Source organism: Schistocerca americana, chromosome 5 (genome assembly GCF_021461395.2).
Source record: "Schistocerca americana isolate TAMUIC-IGC-003095 chromosome 5, iqSchAmer2.1, whole genome shotgun sequence".
NCBI classification, from domain to species: domain Eukaryota; kingdom Metazoa; phylum Arthropoda; class Insecta; order Orthoptera; family Acrididae; genus Schistocerca; species Schistocerca americana.
The window spans coordinates 447,960,924-447,981,436 of record NC_060123.1 but is presented as its reverse complement, the minus strand read 5'-3'; the positions used below and the strand labels follow the sequence as shown (position 1 = coordinate 447,981,436).

The 20,513-nt window shown below is 44.6% G+C and overlaps 1 protein-coding gene across 4 annotated transcripts in view; it reads left to right on the top strand.

The window, feature by feature from the left end:
- Positions 1 to 3,923: 3,923 nt before the first annotated feature.
- Positions 3,924 to 20,513, top strand: part of LOC124615480 — a 107,437-nt gene continuing 90,847 nt past the window's right edge. Inside the window, exons 1-2 of one of the 4 annotated variants that reach the window (XM_047143407.1) lie at positions 3,924 to 3,947; positions 18,172 to 18,520. In XM_047143407.1, coding sequence (XP_046999363.1) covers positions 3,939 to 3,947; positions 18,172 to 18,520 — 358 coding nt within the window. In that variant the 5' untranslated portion in view covers positions 3,924 to 3,938. Of the gene's footprint in view, positions 3,948 to 4,090; positions 4,671 to 5,830; positions 5,970 to 18,171; positions 18,521 to 20,513 lie in introns of those variants that run through there. The other 3 variants (XM_047143405.1, XM_047143404.1, XM_047143408.1) reach the window with 3 other exon arrangements.

Here is a 20,513-nt window from a genome sequence, read left to right as displayed (position 1 = left end):
GTGAGTGGTTCTCTCATGGAGGTGGCGCTTTGGTAAAGAAGATTTGTTGACATCTGGGTTGGATAGGTGTAGCTTAAGTGTCCACAGGAGGTGGTTGTCAGAGATTGGCATCCCAAATTGGGATGGCAGGAGAGGAGGTGCAGGTATCAGAGCTTCTGTCGATAAGGCATGGTGGTGACGTTGTTAGCGGTGCATCATTTGGCCCTGTGGTGCACCAAGAGGCTTCCTTATGCTCTCATAAATGTGATTGAATGGTGCAGCATTTGTCTCCAGCATTGGATGGCAGTGAACTGGGATTGGACCTGGGGCCAGTGACAGATGCGGATGCAGGCACTGAGGCCCTAGTGGCCGGAGCTGATGGGACGCTAGCTTGACCCCTGGCCCATCCAGACTGCAGCTGGCCCCTAGCAGGAGGTCACGATGAAGTGGTCCATGAATATTGTCCATCTCATGGCGGAAGATAGCATACAGCAGACGTTGATTCGAAGACCAGATATGTCTGGATGGACACCCTGCTTTTATAGAATGCAAGACCGGTCTTGTAGTGGTTGAGGTCACATATGTGGCCTGTCACGTGACGTCGAAATGCCTCGAAATGCTGTCATTGGTCCAGCCCCTGTGTCGTGATTGGATACCAACTGGCATAATGTTGCTCAGCTTTCAGGCATTGGCGAGCATTCAGAGTTTGACATTGGGCCCGATCTTGTGCTTGCACCGCTACAATAGGCAAACTTCTCATGTTAGCAGATGGTGACACAGTCCCCTCCCCCCCCCCCCCCCCCCCACCAACGTCAAGGTCAAAACTTTCTTCCCGAGAAACCTTGACGGTGAGGTGATGTAATGTTCTGTCCCGTTGACAGCCTTTGTGAATTCCACCACTAAAAATGTTAAGAATATTTTGACGTCAGGTGCGGATGATCTCAAAATCTTACTTGAACTGTTCGGTACTGGATTAATCGAATGGTCGTTGTGTTGGCGTGTTGGCGTGTTGGCGTGTCGTCTAGTGTAAACACATCTCCATTTGACTGTGACGTTGCCCTCTTGTCCTGTGCGCTCCGTTGACATCTAGTGTGAATCGATCATTCACTGCACCACATCTCATATAGATTACTTGGACTTTTAAGATGTACCATCGTAGCAGCTATGATGCAAAGAGTGACTGTGATAATGATATATTCAAAGTTTTATAGAATATATTACAGTCACCTTGTTTACATATAGCTTCCACAACGGAATTTCGTAAACCCATTTCCCAATACTGCTTTTGGGTGGTCATGCAAACACTCCAAAAACGTTTCTGGAAATCCGCTTCTAGTTGCCAGTTTCTGATTCTGCACTCGGTTTTCGCTCCCATGTAAACGCAACCGATTTTGGAACGTGCTTGAGCTGTCATATTGGTTTTAAAAATTTATAGCTAATATGGACAGAGTGATTTTTTGTACAGTGAAGGATAAGCTGAAATATTTTTTTTCTTCATTGTGATTTTCAAACCTTTACATAAAGGTAGGCCGGCAGCGGCCTATCGATGCCACTCTTCGGCCATAGAAAAACATACATTAAACAGGAAGATATAAAAACAAATGTACATGGAGGATAAAAACAGGTGATATACATATTAAAATAAAGGAAGGCGTTCATGGACGCACTGGTTATGTAAAAAACGTTCAGCACTATACACAAACGGAGACACAGAGTTGCACACGTGAACGTAAGAGCACTGAAGGAGAGACACAGATGATCTGATGAGAAGAGAAACACTAGCACAGTGGCGACGAACTTCGGCACACTAAAACACACTGTTTGCATGAAAATTTTTTCCCTGCCATAGGGAAGAGGAGACGGAAGGAGGGAGGGGGTTGGATGCCAGTGGGAGAGAGGAAGGGAGGAGGAGGGGAGAGGGTATGGGGATGTGGAAGCCCAGGAAGAGGGGAGGGGAGGAGTAGAGGAGAGGGGAAGAAGTGAGAAAGGAGAGAGGGGAAAAGAGGGAGCCCTGGGAGAAAAAACAGAAACCACGTTGGGCAAGGGTATGGACTGTGATAAGATGGAGAGCAGGTGGGATGCAGGCGTACAGGTGCGGCAGAGGACGGGGGTGGGAAAGGATGGGAGAGACAAGCGGGTGAAGGGGATCAAGTTTACGGAAGGTGTAAAGGATCCGTATCTGGAGGTGTGAGAAAGGAATTAAGTCATAGAGGATCTGCATGGGGGATGGGAGGGGGATGTGATAGGTGAGGCGGAGTGCATGGCATTCCAGGATTTGAAGGGTTTTCTAGAAGGTAGGAGGGATGGAGATCCAGGCGTGATGGACATAACAGAGGATGGGGCAGATGAGGGATTTATAGGTGTGGAGGATTGTGGAGGGCTCCAGACCCCATGTGCAGCCAGAAAGGAGCTTGAGGAGGTGGAGTCAGGAGCGTGCCTTGGCTTGGATCGTCCGGTGATGGGGGGTCCAGGATAGGCGAAGGTCAAGGGTGATGCCAAGGTACTTGAGGGTGGGGGTGAGGTTGATAGGACGGCTGTAGACAGTGAGATAAAAATCTAGGAGATGGAAGGAAGGGGTAGTGTTGCCTACAATGATTGCCTGGGTTTTGGAAGGATTGACCTTGAGCAGCCACTGGTTATACAAAATGGTGAACCGGTCAAGATGGGATTGGAGAAGATGCTGAGCATTGCAGGGTCAGGGTGAGGGCAAGGAAGGCGGTGTCGTTGGCATATTGGAGAAGGTGTAAGTGCGGTGTAGGCAGTGGCATCTCCACCATGGAAAGACGGTAGAAGAGAGGGGAGAGGACGGAAGCTTGGGGCACACTGGCGGAGGGGTGGAAAGTGTAGGAATCCGTGTTATGGATGGTGACATAGGAAGGACGGTGAGAAAGGAAGGAGGCGATCAGATGGACGTAGTTAATAGGAAGGGTGGAGGTTTGGAGCTTGAAGAGGAGACCGGAATGCCATACACGGTCGTAGGCAGACTCAAGGTCGAGAGACAGGAAGATGGCGGAGCGACGGGAATTTAATTGTTCGGAGAGGAGGTTAGTTAGGTGAAGGAGAAGGTTATCGGTACACAAGGATGGCCGAAAGCCACATTGGGCAGAGGGAAGGAGGCGGTGCTGGTGGAGATGCTGGTGGATGGGTCAGGTGAGGATGGATTCCAGGAACTTGCTGAAGACCGAGGTAAGGCTGATGGGACGATAGGAGGAGACAGCGGATGGCGGTTTGTCAGGTTTGAGGAACATCAGGATCCGGGAGGTTTTCCACAGGTCAGGGTAGAAGCAGGTCGACAACACCACATGTCTGGCCAGGGTGGAGAGGAAGGAGGCGGGAGCTTCACGGAGGTGACGGTAGGTAACATGGTTGTGACCGGGAGCAGTGTTGCGTTTCGCGCGTTGTGTAGCTATGATATCTTAAGTGGTGATCGGGATGTTGAGTTCAGTGTGTGTAATGTTGTCCAAGTACTGGAAGCCAGGAGCGTGTGGAGGGGCATAGGTGTCAGTTCGATCACGGTCATCAGGGAAGAGCGAGTAACAAAGTTGAAATATTAGACTAAAGCTATTTACAGCTCGTCTAACTGAAGAGAAATAGCGAGTGTGCTAACTAAATCAGAAACTGTAACAGCTGTTTTTCAGGCGCCATATCCATCTGGGCTGGCATGACCGCTTCAGACCTCAACATGCAAACACGACAGCGAAAAACAGTTTCCGAAATTCCGTTTTCTTCTTCCGGAAGATGTGTCGCATGTAAACCTTGTGATTGTAAATATCGCATCTCGGTTTGATTCGAAATGGTCGATCGCCATATCGATGGAGACAACAAAATACGTCACAGAAATATACAATATGGTGGATAGGTGAGGTGGGTAGGATGATAAGGGTTCCGCCTAACATTTTGCATCGTTTTCTACATTACAGTGAACTTAGCACGTAATAAATATCATATAGAGACTACGAATGTCACAGGTTTTCAAGCAGCATGTTTCTTGCACTGACATAGCTTTGTATTATAGTAATTGATGTATGAAATTGTCTGTTTTCCTTATCGCAACCAATTGGCATTAAGGACAGTGACAGCTCTGTGTGCGTGTTTATTTCTATTAGTGAACGATTTTCGAAAGTTGTGTCATAAGCATTTTGTCCAGTGATTAGCATAGAGGAAGTAAACAATTCTGTCATAAATCGGTGGTAGCTATTCGCATAGTGTTAGGGATACAGTACCATTGTCACAGTGAAATGCAGGAAAGTATTTATATAGCGAGAACGAATTTTGTTTCAAAAGCTGTAGATTCTGTTGAGAAGAATGTTTCCACACGTGTTATACGGATGGGCACTGTTGTGAAGATAGTAACTGTTTGCGAAAAGAACGAAAGTGTCAATTTCGTAGTCAAAGGGAACGAAGATGAATCACACGAGTGTGTTGTGTGGAGCAGTGAGAAAAGTAACTTCATCCCATTGTTAGATGTTTTATGGCAAGCGTTTTGTGGTGTTCCATCACCCTTGGACCGCGTTCGCATAGCAGACAATTCACGACTCTGTCATGAACTAGCGAGAGTTGATGTTGGAATGGTTGTGAATCTTCTTCCTACCCATGAAAATTCAACTGACTTTCCTGTACCGTCTATCGTAAGATACAAAGGTCCCGTACCAGAGATGGGGAGTGGATATTATTTTGGCCTCGAAATATTGGTAAATCATAATGCAACGCCTGAAGTTACTTCAGTAGCATTATTTTGCAGTAAATTTGTTCATTGTTATTGTCGCAGTTATGTAGTCGTACGAATTCTACTGAAATATTCGTCGAATTTGTAGAGAACTTCGTAAACTGAATAACTGTAATGTATATTGTTTTTTATAATTACTTTTTTGTGGGAGCTTTTGTGAGAGGTAGGGTAGTGCTTACGTTAGTGAAAGACGATAATAGCGATTGCCAAATTGAAAATCCAGAAACGTAGTTTGTTTTCTTATCCAAAAAAAAAAAAATGGTGTGTGTCTTTGTTATCCCCAAAAACACGATCTCGCGCGAAATTGATTGTAGTGGAGCTGCTAGTGCTTACAGTAACAACTTTCGGACAATACTTTCGAAGTGTCGTAGCTAACAGTAGAATTTGAGAACATTGTTGCAGTCAGTGTCTCGGAAAGGCCTCTATTGTTGATTTCCACTTCTTGCTTACAGACTTTTCATATGATGCACAAAACAGTTGTATTGACGTAGAACATATAAAATGAAATATTTGCACCGTTGAGGTTAAATAATCTTGAAATATATTATTTCATAGTGTACAATTGTGTAGACAGTGAGTGTTATTTGGTATTACAAAGTTGAGTATTATTTTTGGCTAGGTACATGTGATACTCTTATTTTGCCACAGTAATATTGCACTATGAGGGAAAATGTGCTATAGACAGTTTGAGTAATGTTGTTAACGAACACTGCCTTTTTTATATAGAAAAGCGTTGTTGCCAGATGTGCTATTTTTTATTTAAGAAGAGATATTAAAATAATCAAATGAGATGGTGAGTTTGATGTGACAGTTTGTTATAAGCAGAATCAATTTCCCACTTACATGGGGAACTTAGACAATGTAATTATTTGCTTCATAGACCATTTTCATGATAAATGTTGATGGTGTGTAATGAGTACAAGGACTGCTCATATGTATAAAAGAAAGTAACACTTGCCCATCTAAAGGTCAATTGACTACATACGACTGTTGATGGAATTGTTTATAATGAGGAAGTTGTAAGGAAGAAATATGTTTAATTTGGTTTAAAATTCAAATTTCTTTTAGTGTTGTATCAAACATTTGCTAGGTACATGTGATACTCTTATTTTGCCACAGTAATATTGCACTATGAGGGAAAATGTGCTATAGACAGTTTGAGTAATGTTGTTAACGAACACTGCCTTTTTTATATAGAAAAGCGTTGTTGCCAGATGTGCTATTTTTTATTTAAGAAGAGATATTAAAATAATCAAATGAGATGGTGAGTTTGATGTGACAGTTTGTTATAAGCAGAATCAATTTCCCACTTACATGGGGAACTTAGACAATGTAATTATTTGCTTCATAGACCATTTTCATGATAAATGTTGATGGTGTGTAATGAGTACAAGGACTGCTCATATGTATAAAAGAAAGTAACACTTGCCCATCTAAAGGTCAATTGACTACATACGACTGTTGATGGAATTGTTTATAATGAGGAAGTTGTAAGGAAGAAATATGTTTAATTTGGTTTAAAATTCAAATTTCTTTTAGTGTTGTATCAAACATTTTGTAATGTTAATATTAATTTACTGCATCCATCTGTTGATGGAATTGTTTCTAGTGTGGAAGTTGTAAAGAAGAAATATGTTTAATTTGGTTTAAAATTCAAATTTCTCTTAGTTCTGTATCAAAAATTTTGTAATGTTGAAATTAATTTTTGAAACAGCTTGTAGATACCCACTCTCCCTTTCATGTGTGGTATTGACTATTGTTGTCAATCTCAAACTGGAAAAAGGTTGTTGGCAGCTTATCAGAGGATACAGCTGTGCTTTGTGGCTCCCAGTATTCAACATAGCTTCAGTATGTGCCTACGAGATTTTAGTGTTTGGCTCCCCCCCTCCCCCCACATGCAGTTGTAGTTAATAGAGTGCTGGAATGAGGATTGCTAAATGATTTACTATTATTCTTATAGAAATAGAACGTGAACTTCATAGATTTCTTCTTTGCATGTGTGATTAAGTGTCAGACCATGAATCAAAAGGTCTGTGATTCAGACCCTGATTTTAATCAATCGTGTATCACCTCTGGCAATGTTGGTTATGTGCTAAATGCCAAGTTACGCCATGGTTCTGAGTCCAGGTTAGTCTGAAGGTCGCCCTATAAGTTAATGGGGAAGCCAGTTCAGAGATCAGAGGAAGGTGACTTTTAAGTTTAAGGCTAGTACTTTGTCTATCTTTGCATGCCACTTGGCATGATTGAGAAGAATAAATCACCCCCCCCCCCCCACCCGGATTATTATTATTATTCCCCCCCCCCCCCCCCCCCCCCCAAGAATGATTGTCTATCGAAGTCACAGGGTCCAAACGATACATGTCGAACGTGCGATCTTAAGTTGATTATGTGACTCTGGTGGCAGGTGTTATGAGTATGTTTACAGTGGTCGCTAGTGCAATGACAAAAGAAGAGCATTACATAACTATTTGTAATTACAAAGGAGACGGCTTACCTTACTTGTCGTTGGTGTTGTCATTGTGTGAAACTCCTTGTGATGTGTACGCTACGGGAACAATTCTGTTTTTTCCATAGCCTTGGTAGACTCTGCCAATATCGTGCAAGAATATGGGTAGTGTGTCACATGTGTTAACTTTTCCCTGCAAACACAAGTTGTGGAAGTAGAGGTCCTGAAACAAGTACAGTTCGTCTCTTTGTCCTAGATGCCTTTTACTTTTAATGGAAGACCTCACAGATTTCCATAGCTGATCGATGTTCTGAGTGTGCACACTGGGGTCACCCGAAGAAGTGGACTCTACAGAGTGGTTGACGAACTCGTGGTTGAATCCTTCTGCTTTGAGTGTCTTGTAGGACTGAAACCCGTCTGTAATGACTTTACTACCAGGGAGTATGAAGTGCTTTATCAGACACACTAAAGGGACCTTGTCTCTGGGCAATACTCTGACAACAAAACACTTCCGGGACTCTCTTTCGATTCCACCGAATAACCAAATGTGATCGATTTCACTCTTTGAAGCTCGTTTTCTCTGGTTCTTCCTTCTTGCTATGAGAGATTTGTCCACTTCAACTACTTTACTCGGTCCACCAATTGGTACACTGTCATTTGTCAGTACCACATAACACAGTTCTCTACAAAACCCAAAATAGTTGCACACGGTATTAGCAGATAAGTCATTTTTTGATGCTGTTGCTTGTAAGGTGTAGTCTTGAATCCAGCAAGATAGAAGAATTACGCTGGTGTGGATGGATAAGTTGGAAGAGTCGAACTATGTATTCTTCCTGATACTCATTCGTTTTCCCCACTGTCCGCAATGAAATTGTAATGCTATTTCAGCATTGAAACTCTTCTTACGAAGTTTTACACCATTTGCACCACCACAGTCTACACAGTCCCTCCTTTCCTTGTCCGGTAGTACTCCATATTTGCGACAAAAAGTCAAACAATTTTCTACACTGGATAAGCTTGGAATTAGATTTTTCCATGTGCGAGAATCCGTCGAAGAAACGTCAAACACCAGATATCCTACTCACTACCGACATAAATCGTCTGCGTTTCCCTACCAACTCACAAATAATTCACGGAGGTACGTAATTTAGAGCAACTAAGGGAATGATGGAAAACAGATTATAATGACAATCACAAATAATTGAACATAATGTCCGCCACCAGAGTCACATAATAGTTTTAGGATCGCACGTTCGATATGTATCGTTTGGACCCCACAACTTTGATAGGCAGTCATTCTCGGAAATTACCCATTTTTTTAGATGAGGGGAGTTGTTTGAGCATTGTTTATTCTTTGAACCGTGGTGTATATGTTGCATAGGTGGATTTTATGAGGTTTTTATTTAGATGGTTTTTTGTGTGTGTGTGTGTGTTTTGGTTGCAGGGTCTCATTTAGTTTTTTCCAGATGGTGGCCCAAATTATGTTGTTTACTTGAGCTATGTAGGCCTAGTAGAAATGGTGTGTGTATTGTAGATCACAGTGCTTTCATTCTCCTTTGGACAGTGATGTGACTTTTTTTTTTAAATGACGGATATTATTACAGACTGAACTCTAATGTAACCCAAGGTCAGGTTTAGTCTGGAATGTGACTTGTCAGTTTGATTTACATTTGTGAAGTCGGCTAATGTGTCCTGACACTCTGTTTATCTTTTCTTTCTGTAGTTATATTTACATCTATGGTGAAAATGCTTGTGTTAACGGGGGTCTGAAATATTCAAATGTTCCATCTGTTTGAAGGTATTAACAGAACTGATGCAGCTGATATCACTAGTTCTTTCCCTTTCCTTTCCATTCCTTTCTCCCTCCTTCACCCTCAGTTTGCATAAAAAGTGCATACTTCAAAATCTTGTATCCCTGCGGAGGTCCTGTTTGTCAGTTTTTGTTTTGCTAATGTTTTTGTGTTGTGGATGTCAGTTGTGACGTTGTGTTGTTAGTTTCATTAGTGATCATTTCTTCAAGCTTAATTCTGATGTTCCAGTAACGTCATCAATCTATGGGCATGATGTCACGCTGCTTACGAATCCCAGATTTTACTACTTGCAGACTAGATATAGCCTATTTATTTCAGAAGGGAATTTCAAATGAACATTAATTTCACTAATTTTTTTGTGTCTTATTACACAAGTTTACTGCCTTTCTTTGTCTAGTGAAGGTTTCGAAACAATTTTCTCCTTCTGCGTTTAATAATTCTCAGAAATATATGGCAACATATCTATCTTTTTGAATACTTTTTAAATGTGAAAAATACTTTGATACTGCTGCACTGACTCTCGACCATACTGTCACCTTCCAATGTAACCTAGACCACACACTACACTACAGATTGTGCCGCCACTGCAACTGGTATTCCAAAAACTAATGTACATACAAAAGAAATATTAATTATTCTGTTCTTGTATGTGCGCACACACACACACGAGGTGACACATCACACTATCATTACTTTATGGAACAAAACTGATATCTGGCATTGATTTGAAGCTACCATTGCCAGATAATAGCTTTGTCTTGTGTCGTAATGTTGCTGTGGAGTGCGTGAGAAGATAACAAAACACTCACAAAAAAATTTTCTGCTGATATCCCCAAAGTACAATCTGGGGATGGATAACAATAGATCTAAAAGATCTGGCACAATAACATTGGATCATGTGTCCTTTGTCCTTGTCTGATGACTCAGATGATGACAATTCGTATGATGGTATGGATGTTGGTCTCTGCCTGAGGGAACTGCTGAGTCCCACAAGTCACCCTCTTCCATTGCAAACTCCTCATCACAGATGAACAAGAAAGGGAGGAAAGAGAAAAGTCATACCTCTATGGTGGCTCCCATCATTTCAAGACTTGTGGAGAAACACTTCTAACTCAGGGAAGACCAATGTAGGTGTCGCCAGGTGACACTTTTTAAAAACTAGAATAAATTTCTTTATTTCAGTCTATGATAACAAAATTAAGTCCTTAGACTGCTAGTTTTGGTCTGCAATGCCCTTTTTCAGATCTGTTTTAAACATTTCCTAACATAATGAAGCTGCAGTGGCATTGTCAAAAGATAAAACACAAACAGTGACCATTTCCAGTTCTGTTTTTAAACATTTCCTAGTATAATGAAGCCATAGTGGCACTATCAAAAGATAAACACAAACTCAGCTTAGTATTGTGTGGTTCTTGTGATGATGCCACTGTGGCTTTGTTATATTAGGAAGTAAAACAGATCTGAAAAGGGTCATTGCTGACTGAAACTGGTAGTCTAAGAACTTAAGAATTTTGTGATCGTAGACAGAAATAAAGAAATTAATTCTACACTTTTCTCAATCACAGTTCTATTTGCGACCATGTCATAGCGTGTGAAACTTTTTTAAACTACCTGATGCCCCAGAGCTGTGTGACTACAGCCACCACAAAAAGTATGGTATTAGATGGGACAGAGGTAAAGGAGAAGTGGCTAATTTTGTAATCAGTGCGTATGACTCATCACCACTGCCACTCACAGTGAAATACAGAGGTGATGATGCTACAGTATGGGGGTGTTTTTTATGGTTCGGGTGTGGTCCCCGTGCTTAAGAAAACACAATCTGAAGGATATGAGTCAGAATTGAGGTTGTAGCAGGCTGTCGCTATGAAATGAATCTATAAGGATCAGGATTGCCAGAATTGAGGCTATATCAAGCCATTAGATTTACTGGCTTACATATAAAACGGTTGAAAGTGCCAAGTGGTATACACACAGTATCCCCCCTGCGGGTCCGGGGATTAGAATAGGCCCGAGGTATTCCTGCCTGTCATAAGAGGCGACTAAAAGGAGTCCCGCCCCCTCAAGGGGGTCGTTAGCGCCTGCGTCCGGAGACGGACGGTTCCACGACCTCTATTTGCCGTCATTTTGCTTTTTCACTTCTCGTTTCTTCCTTCCTTTGGTTGGTTCCTTTCTTTGCTCTTCTCCACCTCACTGTCTTCCTTACTAGTTCCCCTGCAAAATCTCCTTGCCTTCTTCTCCTTGCCTTCTCATTGCATTCTCTCATTGCCTTCTTCTCCTTGCCTTCTCTGGTCTCCGCCTCGGCATTTGAGACAGTCTGTCCTCTCTCTCTCTCTCTCCCTCTCTCTCTCCTTTTTCCTCTTCTTCCTTCCTCCCTGTGCGCACCTGAAGGCCGACCCACGCGTTCGCACGCGTAGCCGGTGACGGGGTAACGCGTAATTCCCCGCCCTGGGTAGACATGTAAGGCACGCGCGTACCCCCTGGTAAAGGCAAGGCCCGGGGAGGGGTGATTGCCTGAGCTGATACCTTCTGACCATGCCGATTGGTCCCTTCGTCTGTTTCTCGGGAGGTGTGACCTGAGGTGTAAACATTCACCTAAGGCGGGAGTGCCCTCTGAGAGGGTCCCCACAAGGAAGGAGCGCGCCATCGGAGACACTGGCAATCATGGGGGATTCCTCCGAAATGGATTTCACTCCATCTCTCTCGACTTCTGCCCAAAAACGGAAACATGACCAGCCACCAGTGACAAAAGTACTACCGCCTGCCCCACAGTTCCTCGTCGTTTCTCGATCTGAGGACGGAAAGGATTTTTCCTCTGTCAACCCTTTCGTTATCCAGAAGGGCGTAGATGCCATAGCCGGATCTGTCAAACCTTGTACCAGGTTGCGTAACGGTACCTTATTACTAGAAACTGAGAGCGCCTTTCAGGCACAAAAACTGCTTCGGGCCACACTCCTGTACACGTTCCCTGTCCAGGTGGAGGCTCACCGAACTTTGAATTCGTCTCGTGGTGTAGTCTATACTAGCTCCCTCGACGGATTGACTGACGAGGAGATTCAATCTCTCCTCGCTGAGCAGGGCGTGACGGCTGTCCATAGGGTCATGAAAAAGGTCAACAATGACCTTGTACTGACCCGGACACTTTTCTTGACCTTCAATAGTGTTAAGCTGCCATCGCGCATCAAGGCGGGCTACGAGGTTATTTCTGTTCGCCCCTATGTCCCGACACCTACGCGCTGCTACCAGTGTCAGCGTTTCAATCACACTTGACAGTCTTGTTCCAATGCGGCTAAATGTGTCACTTGTGGCAGGGATGCCCATGAGGGTGACTGTCCACCTCCGTTTCCTCGTTGTGTGAACTGTCAGGGTGACCATGCCGCATCCTCCCGCGACTGTCCTGTCTATAAGGAAGAACGCTGTATCCAAGAAATTCGGGTCAAAGAGAAAGTGTCCACCTCGGCTGCTCGCAAGCTATTGGCTAGTAGGAAGCCCACACTGCTCCCAGCAGGGAAATACAGTACTGTCCTCGCCTCTCCTCGGACTACCAGGGAGGTGGCAACCCAGACATGCGATCTGACCTTCAGCACCACGGTCGTCCGTTCGGCCAGTGCTAAGATCGCGCGGTCGACGTCATCTCTTCCTCCCATCACCCCACGGACACCAGCCCCTTCATCAGCTTCTGCTAAGACGACGACCCAGAAGTCAGATGCACGGGCCTTCAAGAAGGAACCGTCCCGTGCAGACTTCCTACGTACCTCGACCTCCCAGCCTTCGACCGGTACTTCCACCAAACGTCCTTCCAAGAAGGCTCATAGAAAGCACAGTTCTCCTTCTCCGCCAAGGCATATTTCTTCTCCTGCGCCACCCAGCGGTTGCCGCCCCAGGCCGTCATCCGTTTCGCCTGGCCGCACCGCTGGTAGCCGAACATCTGGCCGTTCACCGGCGGAGGAAGCTCCCCCTCCCGGCCATCTTCCCAAGATGGCCGATGAACCTATAGACCCAATGGACGATGACTGACCGCCTACTGATAGCGGCGGCAGTGCTCGCTCGAAGCCAGGCCCTCAGCGGCCTTCGAGGTGACCCCTTCTTTCATCTTCCTTTTCTTCTTACGATGGCACTTATTCACTGGAATATTCGCAGCATTCGCTCCAACCGAGAGGACTTGAAGTTGCTGCTCCGCTTGCACCGTCCGCTCGTCGTAGCCCTCCAGGAAACAAAGCTACGCCCATGCGATCAAATTGCCTTGGCACACTACACCTCTGTGCATTTTGACCTACCCCCTGTGGTAGGTACCCCGGCTCATGGAGGGGTTATGTTGCTAGTCCGGGATGATATTTACTACGATCCCATCACATTGCACACCGGCCTGCAAGCAGTTGCCATCCGCATTACTCTCCCCACTTTTACATTTTCCATTTGTACCGTTTACACTCCATCGTCATCTGCCGTTACCAGGGCAGACATGATGCAACTTATTGCTCAGCTACCTGCACCATTTTTGTTAACTGGAGACTTCAATGCCCACCATCCCCTTTGGGGCTCTCCAGCATCCTGCCCGAGGGGCTCCCTGTTAGCAGACCTTTTCAACCAGCTCAATCTTGGTTGCCTCAATACTGGTGCCCCTACTTTTCTTTCGGACACATCTCACACCTATTCCCATTTAGACCTCTCTATATGTACTCCCCAACTTGCACGCCGGTTTGAGTGGTATGCACTTTCTGATACATATTCGAGCGACCACTTCCCGTGTGTTATCCATCTCCTGCAGCATACCCCCTCTCCGTGCTCCTCTAGTTGGACCATCTCCAAGGCAGACTGGGGGCTCTTCTCTTCCAGGGCGACCTTTCAGGATCAAACCTTCACAAGCTGCGATCGTCAGGTCGCACACCTCACGGAAGTCATTCTCGCTGCTGCTGAATATTCCATCCCTCACCCTACTTCTTCTCCACGTCGCGTACCGGTCCCCTGGTGGACCGCAGCATGTAGAGACGCTTTACGTGCTCGTCGACGTGCTTTACGCACCTTTAAACGCCACCCTACAGTGGCGAATTGTATCAATTATAAACGATTACGTGCTCAGTGTCGTCGTATTATTAAAGAAAGCAAGAAAGCCAGCTGGGCTGCTTTCACAGGCACCTTCAACAGTTTTACTCCTTCTTCTGTTGTCTGGGATAGCCTGCGCCGGCTATCTGGCACTAAGGTCCACTCACCAGTTTCTGGCTTGACGGTCGCGAATGACGTCCTTGTGGCCCCTGAGGATGTCTCCAATGCCTTCGGCCGCTTTTTCGCAGAGGTTTCGAGCTCCGCTCATTACCACCCTACCTTCCTCCCCCGCAAACAGTCAGAGGAGGCTAGGCCACCTAACTTCCGCTCCTCGAATCGTGAAAGTTATAATGCCCCATTCACCATGCGGGAACTCGAAAATGCACTTGGCCGATCACGGTCCTCCGCTCCAGGGCCTGATTCTATTCATATTCAGATGCTGAAGAACCTTTCTCCTGCGGGTAAAGGTTTTCTTCTTCGTACTTACAATCGCATCTGGATTGAGGGACATGTTCCCGCATGCTGGCGCGAGTCTATTGTTGTCCCGATTCCTAAGCCGGTTAAGGACAAGCACTTGCCTTCCAGTTATCGACCCATCTCGCTTACCAGCTGTGTCTGTAAAGTGATGGAGCGAATGGTTAACTCTCGGTTGGTTTGGCTGCTCGAGTCTCGACGCCTACTTACCAATGTACAATGTGGATTTCGTAGGTGCCGCTCTGCTGTTGACCATCTGGTTACCTTGTCGACCTTCATTATGAATAACTTCTTGCGGAAGCGCCCGACCGCGGCTGTGTTCTTTGATTTGGAGAAGGCTTACGACACCTGTTGGAGGGCGGGCATTCTCCGCACCATGCATACATGGGGCCTTCGCGGTCGCCTCCCTGTTTTTATTCGTTCCTTTTTAATGGATCGACAGTTCAGGGTACGTGTGGGTTCTGTCCTGTCAGACACCTTTCGCCAGGAGAATGGGGTGCCACAGGGCTCAGTTTTGAGCGTCGCTCTCTTCGCCATCGAGATCAAACCAATAATGGATTGCCTCCCAGCTGATGTATCAGGCTCCCTTTTCGTGGACGATTTTACCATCTATTGCAGCGCGCAGTGTACACGTGTCCTGGAGCGCTGTCTTCAGCGTTCTCTTGACCGTCTTTACTCCTGGAGTGTCGCCAATGGCTTCCGTTTTTCTGCCGAGAAGACGGTCTGTATTAACTTCTGGCGCTACAAAGAGTTTCTCCCACCGTCCTTACGACTCGGTCCCGTTGCTCTCCTAATCGTGGAGACAACAAAATTTTTAGGTCTTACGTTTGACAGGAAACTTAGCTGGTCTCCACATGTGTTATATTTGGCTGCCCGTTGTACCCGTTCTTTAAATGTTCTCAGTGGTATGTCGTGGGGAGCGGATCAAACCGTCCTGCTTCGTCTATATCGGTCGATCGTCCGCTCCAAGCTGGATTATGGGAGCTTCGTATACTCCTCTGCACGGCCATCCATCTTGCGCCGCCTCAACTCCATACAACATCGGGGTTTACGACTTACGATCGGAGCGTTTTATACTAGTCCCGTAGAGAGTCTTCATGCTGACGCTGGCGAATTGCCACTCACCTACCGGCGCGATATACTGCTTTGTCGGTATGCCTGTCGGCTACTGTCAATGCCCGACCACCCGTCTTATCGTTCCTTTTTTGACGACTCTCTCGACCATCAGTACGGGTTGTATGTCTCTGTCCTGCTACCCCCTGGAGTTCGCTTTCGTCGCCTCTTTCAACACCTTAATTTTTCACCCCCTGCAAGCTTTCGAGTGGGCGAGAGCCACACGTCACCTTGGCTCCAGGCTCAGGTCCGCGTTCACCTTGACCTCAGCTCGCTCCCAAAAGAGGTTACCCCCAGTTCGGTCTACCACTCCCGTTTTGTTGAACTTCGTTCGAAGTTCATCAATATGACCTTCATTTATACAGATGGCTCCAAGACCAATGACGGGGTCAGGTGTTCTTTTATTGTCGGGGCACAAAGTTTCAAATACCGGCTCCATGGCCATTGTTCGGTCTTCACAGCTGAGCTCTTTGCCCTCTACCAGGCTGTTCTTTACATCTGCCGCCACCGACATTCTGCTTGTGTCATCTGCTCCGATTCCCTGAGTGCCATCCAGAGCCTCAGTGATCCGTATCCGGTTCACCCTTTCATGCACCGGGTCCAACGCTCTCTTCAGCAGCTGGTGGACGTCGGTTCTCCGGTTAGCTTTATGTGGGTCCCTGGCCATGTCAGTATCCCTGGGAACGAAGCTGCAGATGCCGCGGCCAAGGCTGCGGTCCTCCAGCCTCGGACACCTTCTTGTTGTGTCCCTTCATCAGATTGTAGCAGGGTCATTTGTCGGCGCATTTTATCGCTGTGGCATGCCGATTGGGCTGCACTTACAGACAACAAGCTTTGGGCCTTGAAACCTCTTCCCGCGGCTTGGACGTCCTCCTCCCGCCCTTCTCGGCGGGAGGAGGTCGTTTTGGCCCGGTTACGCATTGGACACTGCCGATTCAGCCATCGCCATCTGCTGACGGCTGCGCCGGCGCCGTTCTGCCCATGTGGGCAATTGCTGACAGTCCGCCACATTTTAATGTCCTGTCCGGATTTTAACACACTGCGTCTAGATCTTAACCTGCCATGTACTTTGGATGCCATTTTAGCGGATGGCCCACGAGCAGCTGCTCGTGTTCTTCGTTTTATCAATTTGACAAACCTCTCTAAGGACATTTGATGATGCTGTTTTTTAATCCTATGCCTGTCAGTCTGTCTTTTATCGTGTTTTGCCTTTTAGTTGTTGTTTTAAACTTGTGCCTCGCGGTGCATTCTTAACGTAGTCAGGGCGCTAATGACCATTGACGTTGTGCGCCCTAAAAAAAAAAAAAAACCAGTACATTTATATAGTTGAGTGATGCATAGAATGTTAAACATGTTTTTACTTGGTGCAGATGAAAGTGCAGTAACAAAAGCACACAGGAAGAATAGAGCAAAAGAGGATATTTTTGAACAGATTCAGTTAAATAGTGAAACTGGACCAATAGATCGAGGTATTGCTGAGGAGGAGGTGGCATTGGCCATCAAGGTGGTGGTTGCAGGCGTAAATGGAAAGATGCACTAAACATGAATTGGTTGCAGCATGCTGTACATGTCTAGTGGAACTATATTTTTAAGGAAGAGTAACATGAATGGAGATGAAAGTCATCAAGCTTGCTTCATGTACTCAAATGCTCAGTGGTTCTGATATTGTAATTGATGGGGTTTTATATGATTTCCCTAAATCACTTAAGGTGACTGCGATGACTATTTTCCTCTTCAGTATTAAACGTAGCTGTGGTGATTCATTATACTCATATTGACTTCCAAGCTATGTTGGTCTCATGGTGAGGTGCACTGAAGAAATGCACATCTTTGCAGAAAGGTGTAAAAGTATGAAAAATACACAAGGAATAGCTTTAAATGGCGAATAAGGAGAAAAGATTGCCAAAAATAGCAGTTATGTTATGGGAAATGCAAATTCTACTGTGCAGTTTGTTTAGCAAGTGGGTGGTCTGTCACTCTGAGCAACAATTTCATGGGGTTGGAAAGAAAGGTGATGAGTTTTATCAAATTAATAACTTCTGTTCTTCATAGTAATTCGACAAAGTTGTGCTCTTAATGTGAGAATAAGCAGAAAGGGTGCTGAAATATTCATCACGCATCAAGTAAACAAATCAGTATGTAATGTTGATTGGCTGCATGATTGAGCATAAATTGTGACTTACCTCTTGGCTTCAAGCATTTTTCACTACTTCCTATCCTGCACTGTACTCTGTAAACAAACTAGTGATACTGTAGTGACAGAACTTAACGTTATCTGAATAATTAATTTATTAGTAGTATCTTGGCACTGCCCCTAAACTTTTCATCAAATTAAGGAATTTTATTTTTTCAGATACAGTTTGCAAATGCTTAAAAATATTCCATATCCTATGTATGTAGTATCTTGACATGAAAGAATACACCTCCTTTAGTTGTAGTTTGGTGTAGACTGCATTGTTTCCATGTATTTCTATTTCTGGAATATTTACGTAACAGTTGATTGGAAAGTATTCTACAGTTGTAAGGAACTACCTTTTCAACTAATATTTTTTCCCCTTATGCACACACTTGTTTCATTGCAGGGCAATAACCGAGGAAATTGCGATGGTACGCTACGTGGAAAGACGTACTTCTCCTGCCAGAAGTACAAAGGTGTTTTTGCAACACTGAACAGAATATATCCAGGAAACATAGAAAAGACTTTAGGTGGAATGAACACACATTCGGATGCAGTGAAACTGAGTGAAATATTTACTGATCGGAATTACACTTATGAATCCTTGTTATCAATGCCGTCCAGTGACTATAAACACTATAATGCAAGAAACTCCAACTATAAAACTACCCTTGTGCTTCATCTGAGAGAAGAGAGCAGTACAAGTATGTCCAGAAATATACCACCTAAGGTGGAAAACAAAGAAAAGTTGCCAGGTAAGATCCCTGGTTACTGGTATGCAGTTAGTAGGTTTGAGTCACTGGAAGTGTCAGATTCCACCCACCTGCTTCGACCCATGAAATAATGGTGTTGTGGTGTGTGTCATCACTGTGGCGCAGTGCTTTTGTGTTGGTTTGTGTTTGTAGAAGTTGTGTTGTAGAATTTGGTGGTGTGCTTTTGTGGTGGATTTTGAGGTTTTAAGTTGTTTGTGTTATGTTTTGTGTTTGGCTCTGGGTAATCATTGTGTTAACTTGCTGTCGGAAGAGTTAGTGTCATATGTGTTCTATGGAAGGGAATGTAATAACATTACTTTTTTATGTTAGTGATGGATATGACTGATAAATTCAACAGTTGTCTCTCCGTGTTGTATTGGGCGAAGACGGGACTGCGGTTAACTTCTTACAGCTGTTTGGATTGATTTCTGATTATGTGAGGTACCATGCTTGTGGTGAGAGTATGAAGTTGACCAGAGACTTGGCCTCTTGTACCAGGACCGTATACACGTGGACATGTCAGTATAAGATTTGGAGATCGATTCAGTGTGGAATTTGGCTTGAGAGATCTTGGTTGGCCATAAGTGAGATTGTTTTGCTGACTTATTGTTTTTTTATCAGTTCTCTAAATTTTTGTGCCCATGAGACTGAAGTGACTGTGAGAAGTGTCTTCTTTTCGTAGGGAAATATTTTTGGAGTATGTTAAGTATAGATGGAAGTTGGGGGCATAGGTTGGTAGTGGAAATAAACGGGTCACAGTTTGGGTAGAAGAAGTATGGGAGAAGTAGTTTGCAGGTTGGTTTGTGGGAGGGGGGGGGGGGGGGGGAGCTGTGTTTTTCGGGTATAGTGAGGTCGTACTAAGAGGGAACTTGTTTGGTTGATTGAAGAATACATTGTGGTTGGAGTACCGTGATATTGGATGAATTTTTGTTATTTTGGGGTCTGGGGTATAGAGGGTATGAGAATATGGTTGTAAATAGCAGTTTTGAATTTAATGATTGTGACGCCTAGGATTGCACAAATGCGATACACCATTTTTTTGGGGGGGGGGGGGGGCATTAAATCTATGGTAGGGAAGGGGGAAGAAGCACTCTTCCAATTTGCAATGTCAGTTAGATTAGTATTGCTGATGGAATAGTGCCTTTGAGAATTATTGTGTTTTTTGGGTCTTTTTAGGACAGTGTTGAGGATGTACAGTCCAAGGCTCGTGAGTTGAGGAGATGGGATTTTTGGGAGAGGGGGGGGGGGGGGTTATTGTTGGTGTGGTTTGTGTGGTAATGGAGCAGGTTTTGGGTGTGTGGAGTGTGGGTTTGAGAGTTATTTTCTTTTCTTTTTTGAGGACTGCTTTTCTGTAAGATGTGAAAATTATTAGGCTTTGTTTGTTCTATTCCAATATGGATTTTGTGCTATGGAGTGGTATTGAGTGGTTTCTTTCTTCTTCTTCTTCAACTTATTTTTTTTTGGGTTGGGGGTGGGGGTGGGGGGGGGGGGGTGCTCGGGACAACTTTTTCTGGCCAAAAAACCAAGAAATTTTGGCACTTTTTTCAGGGTTTCACCCATTACTCAGAAACTTTGTATCCTACTGAAAGTCTTACCCTTATGAAAATGGAAGAGCATTAAATTGTGCGTTGAATGACCTACTTAAATCTCAAAATCAGCGCAGCCATTTGGCCACAATCAATTGTCAGTGTTTCCTTCATTTTTACCAGCTTAACTAGAAAGTCCCCTCTAATGCCTGTAACTCAAAAATGGCTACTCCAAATGAAAAATGTCAAGCTATCAGAGTTGAAGAGCATGAAATTTCATGTTTCAAAAACATCTAGTTTCTTCAGTTTTATGCGCTAGTAAGTGTTCATAACTTGAAAGTCAGAATATTTCCACTTTTTCTTTTTAATTCAGAGTTATTCAATTAAATGAAATTCCTAATACAGAATACATAAATCTGCCCCTCAATTGACATGACTGAGCAGGTGGCGCAGTGATTAGCATACTGCAC